At 39.7% G+C, this 7,213-nt stretch overlaps 1 protein-coding gene across 1 annotated transcript; it reads left to right on the top strand.

Moving 5' to 3' along the window:
• The first annotated feature begins 243 nt into the window (after positions 1–243).
• On the top strand, positions 244–2,987 carry LOC120431975 (estradiol 17-beta-dehydrogenase 11-like). The gene is made up of 6 exons (XM_039597114.2): positions 244–880; positions 1,540–1,716; positions 2,188–2,260; positions 2,343–2,526; positions 2,588–2,713; positions 2,780–2,987. The coding sequence occupies exons 1-6, from the start codon at positions 482–484 to the stop codon at positions 2,853–2,855; spliced, it is 1,035 nt and encodes a 344-aa protein (XP_039453048.1). The 5' UTR covers positions 244–481; the 3' UTR covers positions 2,856–2,987.
• Positions 2,988–7,213: the final 4,226 nt, after the last annotated feature.

The following is a 7,213-nucleotide window of genomic DNA, read 5'->3' as shown; positions in this document are numbered from 1 at the left end:
AGTGCATTTAATAACAAAAAATGCAATTTAGATATTTTTTAAATGTTTGTATCCCCTTAAGTTACTTTTTAGAGCATTTAAAACCTAAATACTATCAAAACAATAATTTGAGTCATCAGCAACCAAAACAACCGCGATCGTATTAGTACGAAATCAATTAACCTGCCTCACTCAGCATACTCGCTTGCTCGTTACTGACCTGGGTACCCGTGCAAAATGCCTCAAACGGGACGGGTGAGTGGCCAGGGCAGGGTAATACCAATGCAGCGCCAACCGAAGCACGTGCAGTACCTTCTCACACTCTTTTTTTCTGTCTAGGCTAGCATTTAAGCACAGTTTGCTACAAGCTCGCGGGAAAAGCTGCCAACTGCCATCCAGCAGTCCAACTTAGACTCTAGCCGACTTCGGGCCGACTATCGTTCGGCGTGCAGCAATTTGCCGTAGTCTTGTGGTGCAGTGGTACAAAGGAAACCCGGAAGATATGCAGAGCTTGCGCAACATCGGCGGCAGTCCGTACGAGGCGGCACCCCGTGGGGATTCCTTCCGGAAGCTACGCGATGGATCCGGATCCGGATCAGGTGGGCTGATAACGGTCAAGTTTGTGCTGAGTTGCTTGATCGATGCCGGCACGTTTCTGGTGCTGCTGGTACCGATTCTGGTCAAGTACGTGGTAGGGCTGTTTGTTGGTCCACCGAAGAAGGACATCCGCGGTCAGTTGGCCCTCGTGACGGGTGGCTCGAACGGGCTAGGTCGGGAGATTTGCTTCCAGTTGGCACGGAATGGGTGTCACGTGGCGGTCGTTGACCTGGACGCGGTGAACGGGGAGAAGACTGTCCAGGACTTGCACCAGCAGCACGGTGTGAAGGCGAAGTTCTACAAGGTGAGTTCTTTAGAATTTGTGTAATTACTGATTATTCCTGTTCAATTTTTTGGTATACTTTGTTTCAAACTTCAAAACAGCTAAAAATTTTGCATTACGAACTTATTTTAACTCTACTTTTAAAGATCTGCCTAGTGGCTTCTAATAAGAAATGCAACGAACGCAAGTGCTAATGCAGCTCAAAGCCATTGATTCAACCTGCATAGGGGCAATTACCGCACATTACGCTGCAGTTGGCTGCTACTTGCACTCAATGTGATTATGCTTAGCTGCATCCAGCGTCAGCCCATGGTGGTGGTGCTTCGCGAAGAGGTTCGTCAAAGTTGTGCTTGCTTGTCACATGTTCATTTGAAGCTAATGCTTTGGATAGCAAAGTTTCTTTAAGACTCAATTAAGTGTTTTTTTTTTACTATTGTACATTTAGACGTTTTTGCAATAAAAAATTATCGAGGGTGTCAAGCCAGCACAACCCAGAGAAAATGAACACATTGAGCCTCGAAGGTTCGTTGCAGTGAAAAGTGCAAGTGAAATGCACATGCTTATGCAATCGAGAGTTGCCATTTCCCGACCAGTTTTGCTTCAAGTCAAGTGCTGATAGCAGTCGATGAAAACATCGTTATAACTGAGTCATAACTCTCTTTGACTATTTGTGCTTTCAGGCGGACATTTCCAGCTATGAATCGGTTCAGGAGCTGCGAAAGAGTGTCGAGAGCAGCCTCGGGCAGGTGGACATTCTGGTGAACAATGCCGGCGTGTTGCCGCTGATGTCCGTCCGGGAAGGAACGCCGGAGGATTTGAAGAAGGTGCTGGAGATCAACTTGCTGTCGCACTTTTGGGTATGTAGAAACATGTTTTGCAAAAATGCTATATTTTGTATGAAAATTCAATGCAGAAGGCTGCGTTCTGAATGAAAACAGGGACTTGTTTGTAAAATCGAAGTATCAACTGCATCCGCTTTATTGTCTAATGACCTGTTATTAACACTGCTAGAAGCAATGTGTGATCACGCAATTGAGTGTGAATTGTTTGAGTTTTGAATATTTAATAACTCCAACGCTCACGTGCACGAGATAATCATTCATTCATCATTAAAATTGAATGAAACCCTTGCACCTTTTCAACCTACTGTTAAGTTTAGTTGTATTTGGGTACATGGAGACGGAGTCGGAAAAATTTGCAAAGAGTAGGATCCATCAATCAAAACAAAATAAAAAATTCCCATGAACAGTTATTTACTAAACTTTTTGTTATTTGATGTTGAAGATTATGGAACCTCTTTTAACATTTTATTCCCACTTGTTTTCCAGACCATCCGAACCTTCATCGACGGAATGGTATCGCGCCGAAAGGGTCACATTGTGGCCGTTGCTTCGGCAGCCGGTAAGTTATGCCTTAAAAAAAAAAATATTCCTCTAAGTCACCTGGAAAATTCCCCTACTCTTTTCCTCCCCCTCTCTCATAGCATACCTTCCGCTGGGACGGCTGTGCGCCTACGTGGCTTCCAAGTACGGCGTCCGCGGCCTGATGGAAGCCTTCAACGATGAGCTGTACTGTGACGGGCTGCAGAACGAGGTGTTCACCACGACCGTCTACCCGTACTTCATCAACACCCGCAAGGACCTCATCGACGCGCTGGACAAGGCCAAGTAAGAACCGCCGATCGAGTTTGGGAGCCAAGCAAGGTTCATCAATATTTGCCATTTTTAGCGTGCTTGGAAGGGTGCCCGTTTATTCCGCCAAAACGATGGCGCGTGCCATCGTCGGAGGAATGTTGCGCAACCGGCAGAACATCTACGTTCCGAAGGCAATGAAACCGGTCCTCATTCAGTACGAGTAAGTCCTGGAAGGTCTATTGTGTTTTTTTACGTTAAAAGGGACTGATTGGAGTTCTTTTTCCAGGAACATTCCAAATGAGATCAAAAGACTGGCGCGCAGAATTATGCTGAGAACGGAAATACCCAAATTGATGAACTAGCTTCACCACTCACAAGTGGGAAGTATGCGTTCAAGTGTGATATTTAAAGTCCTGCGAATCCAGTGCGCATTTCCGGTAGTCGTTTTTGTTTGTTCAAACGTGATTTATTTGGAAATTACAGGAAGTTGTCTTGTTTAATTTCGCGTTATTTTATTTTTGACATCTATGAATCCACTTTACACGCTTTTTTGATTGTTTATTTAATAAACTATTTCCAGTTGACCTGGGTTCGATGCCAGTCGGCCCCAGTGGCATTTTACGAGACGAGATTTGTCTTGTAGGAGTCGTCCCCATTGGTAAAAACCAGTCTCGGTGGAGTCACTGGTCGGCAGTCTCGGGTGAATGAGAGTCTAGGTTTAAAAAGAGGTTTGGAATGCCTCACCGTTTCAAGTTTCAAGTTAATGAACAATTTGATTTTTTTAATTACTTGATGCATGATTTAGTCGCAACAAAGTGTGAGAATACATAATTTTGAACATAACAAAAAATAATTTAATTTATCCTGTCATATAAAGAAGGGAATATCAGTTAAAAAAACAGCCACAATTGACACGAGAACAAAAAATATTATTTTTTGATGTTTTAAAACCGCTTTGAGTCAAAACTCCGGATTCTAAAAACAGAGCAGTTCTCTAGGATTTCGGTCATTCGATTTTTTTTTTTTGTATTTTATAATCCGACTGAAACTTTTTTGGTGCCTTCGGTATGCCCAAAGAAGCCATTTTGCATCATTAGTTTGTCCATATCATTTTCCATACAAATTTGGCAGCTGTCCATACAAAAATGATGTATGAAAATTCAAAAATCTGTATCTTTTGAAGGAATTTTTTGATCGATTTGGTGTCTTCGGCAAAGTTGTAGGTATGGATACGGACTACACTGGAAAAAAATAATACACGGTAAAAAAAAATTGGCGATTTTTTTATTTAACTTTTTAACACTAAAACTTGATTTGCAAAAAAACACTATTTTTTTTTTAAATGTTTTAGAGGACATAAATTGCCAACTTTTCAGAAATTTCCAGGTTGTGCAAAAAATCATTGACCGAGTTATGAATTTTTTAATCAATACCGATTTTTTCAAAAAATCGAAATTTTGGTCGCAAAAATTTTTCAACTTCATTTTTCGATGTAAAATTGAATTTGCATCGAGCTGGTAACACTGCAGCCACCAACAGCAAGTGTTTTGGTGCTCCGCGGATATCGTTCGTTTTCACGGTTAAAGTGTAACAAATTACACGCGAGTTAACTTCCCCGCGATGGGAAAGAACGGTCGTGTCCGTGGCAACTCGAGTTCACTTCGGGGACGCGGCCAAAATGGTTCTTTACACCGCACCAAGAATTCCTCCTCGCCCGACCCAAGACGCCCCAGCATCGTACTTACGGCGGCAGTTGATTCGACTAAGTCAACTTCGAGCGTCACCGTTCCGAGCTCGATCGTGACCAGGCAGATGGCCAACCGGAACAAGCAGCAGCAGCAATCTGGAGGTGGTCAATCCACCAGCAACCCGGGAACTTCCACGTTAACAGTTCCAACCTCAAACAATTTCAACTATTGTCCGACAACGATGACGACGATGAAGGAGACGATGATAAACAATCGTCAACTAACACACCAATACCAGCGAAAGGTAAAACCACGCCGAAGCTAAAGCGTAACCCACCCATCAGTGTTCTCGACCTTCCTGCTGCAAAAATTGATAAAGTTTTGATGGATGGTGATTGCGAATTTGCGATGCGAATTCTCAGAACGTCGGTCAAGGTATACACCTTTGGCTGAGCAGCAGAAGGAAAAAGTGAAGTGTGCGAACTGCGATGGCAACCACACGGCAAACTACCGCGGGTGCACCGCGCGGAAGACGTACCTTGAGGCGCTGGAAAAGCGGAAAAACCCAGCGACGCATCAGCCTCTTAGGACTTCGACTGGTCGTCCCTCGACCGGTAACCCGAACCCGCCAGGATTTAGCCGCACTTACACCAGCCAACGGAAACGGTCCGGCTCCGGACAACACGAGTGATGGTGGCCTCTTCACCCTCACAGAATTTCTCTCGCTGGCGAGGGATATGTTTAGCCGTCTCAGTTCCTGCCAATCTAAGCTTGAGCAGTTCTGTGCGCTGCAAGAGCTGATGGTGAAGTACCTGGGGACTGCCTAGGTCTGAAAACCAGTAGTTTTTCGACGTCAGAATAAATCTGACATTTATCCCTCTGTGATATAGCTTTAAGTTTCTCTTCCCTCTATCCACCTATTAGCAATTTTAGCAGTTTTTTTGTAATTGAATTTTTCTGCTTTCGTTAAATCTCACCTATTATAACAAGTTAATTTAATCCAATGATTACTGATAATGCTGTAGCTGCAAGGATCTCCATAACTCTACACTAGTTTATAAATTAAAATGTATTATGCTTAGTACAAGAAATAAACATGAATTGAATTGAAATTGAAAAATTGAATTTGCAATCAAAAAGTACTTTAGTGAAATTTTGATAAAGTGCACCGTTTTGAAGTTATAGCCATTTTTATGTAACTTTTTTGAAAATAGTCGCAGTTTTTCATTTTTTTAAATTAGTGAACATGTTTGTCCAATTTTGAAAAAAATATTTTTGGAAAGGTGAGAAAATTCTCTATATTTTGCTTTTTAGGACTTTGTTGATACGACCTTTAGTTGCTGAGATATTGAAATGCAAAGGTTTAAAAACTGGAAAATTGATGTTTTCTAAGTCTCACCCAAACAGGCCACCATTTTTAAATGTCGTTATCTCAGCAACTAATGGTCCGATTTTCAATGTTAAAATATGAAACATTTGTGAAATTTTTCGATCTTTTCAAAAAAATATTTTCAAAATTTTCAAATCAAGACTAACATTTCATAAAGGCCAAACATTGAATATTACGCCATTTTAAAATGTTAGTCTTGATTTGAAAATTTTGAAAATATTTTTTTTGAAAAGATCGGAAAATTTTACAAATGCTTCATATTTTAACATTGAAAATCGGACCAATAGTTGCTGAGATATCGACATTAAAAAATGGTGGGCTGTTTGGGTGAGACTTAGAAAACATCAATTTTCCTGTTTTTAAACCTTTGCATTGCAATATCTCAGCAACTAAAGGTCGTATCAACAAAGTCCTAAAAAGCAAAATATAGAGAATTTTCTCAGCTTTTCAAAAATATTTTTTTCAAAAGTGGACAAACATGTGCACTAATTTAAAAAAATTAAAAACTGCGACTATTTTGAAAAAAGTTACATAACAATGGCTATAACTTCAAAACGGTGCAATTTTACATCGAAAAATGAAGTTGAAAAATTTTTGCGACCAAAATTTCGATTTTTCGAAAAAATCAGTATTGATTAAAAAATTCATAACTCGGTCAATGATTTTTTGCACAACCTGGAAATTTCTGAAAAGTTGGCATTTTATGTCCTCTAAAACATATCAAAAAATAAAAAAAAATAAAAATAGTGTTTTTTTAGAAATCAAGTTTTAGTGTTAAAAAGTTAAATAAAAAAATCACCAATTTTTTTTCCGTGTATTACTTTTTTCCAGTGTAGTCCGTATCCATACCTACAACTTTGCCGAAGACACCAAATCGATCAAAAAATTCCTTCAAAAGATACAGATTTTTGAATTTTCATACATCATTTTTGTATGGACAGCTGCCAAATTTGTAGGGAAAATTATATGGACAAACTAATGATGCAAAATGGCTTCTTTGGGCTTACCGAAGGCACCAAAAAAGTTTCAGTCGGATGTTTAATACAAATATTAAAATTGAAGAAAAAAGACCGATTTCGTAGAGAATTGCTCAACATAAAATAAACATTTGTCAATTAATTCATTTTTTGTACATATCAGTGCATCTCTTCAAGTCAATGATTTTTTTCAATGATTTTGAGATAGTTCTAGAAACTTCGTTTCAAACAGGCAGATGCTTCAACAGGGAAAAAACAACTACCTACTTTGGCTCACCAGCTCACGTGAGCGCAAAACGCCCCGGTAAGCGTGATCGAGCACGCTTTCCGTGAGCGCTCGCTCATTCGCAACCCTGCTATTTTGAGCAGGAAAAATCAACAGAAAAACGTTTGTTCTCCAATTCCAAGGGTACCCGGAGAGTAACAAGAATCCCGAGATCCATTAAATATTTTAAAAAAATTTTAATGTTATAGGAAAATAAATGCTAAATCTTAAATAAAGAAAAAAAAAAGTTTCTTCAACAAATAAAGGTTAATGTTATACAAAATAACAATTTTATCGAGACTTTCAACAAGTTTTAAAACGGATTGTTAGTTTTGCAAACAAATTTGGTTTGATACATTGAATGAAATATTTTGAACACACTTTAAGTTTGCTGATTTAG

Source organism: Culex pipiens, chromosome 3 (genome assembly GCF_016801865.2).
Source record: "Culex pipiens pallens isolate TS chromosome 3, TS_CPP_V2, whole genome shotgun sequence".
Lineage (NCBI taxonomy): Eukaryota > Metazoa > Arthropoda > Insecta > Diptera > Culicidae > Culex > Culex pipiens.
Note: the sequence above shows the minus strand (reverse complement) of the source record. Positions and strands in the feature narration are given on the sequence as shown.

Bases quoted from the DNA above. Each gene is read 5' to 3' on its own strand.
- LOC120431975 (XM_039597114.2), top strand. From the start codon at position 482: ATGCAGAGCTTGCGCAACATCGGCGGCAGTCCGTACGAGGCGGCACCC. The intron at 881-1,539 runs GTGAGTTCTTTA...TTGTGCTTTCAG, and splicing joins TGAAGGCGAAGTTCTACAAG to GCGGACATTTCCAGCTATGA. The intron at 2,527-2,587 runs GTAAGAACCGCC...TGCCATTTTTAG, and splicing joins GACGCGCTGGACAAGGCCAA to CGTGCTTGGAAGGGTGCCCG.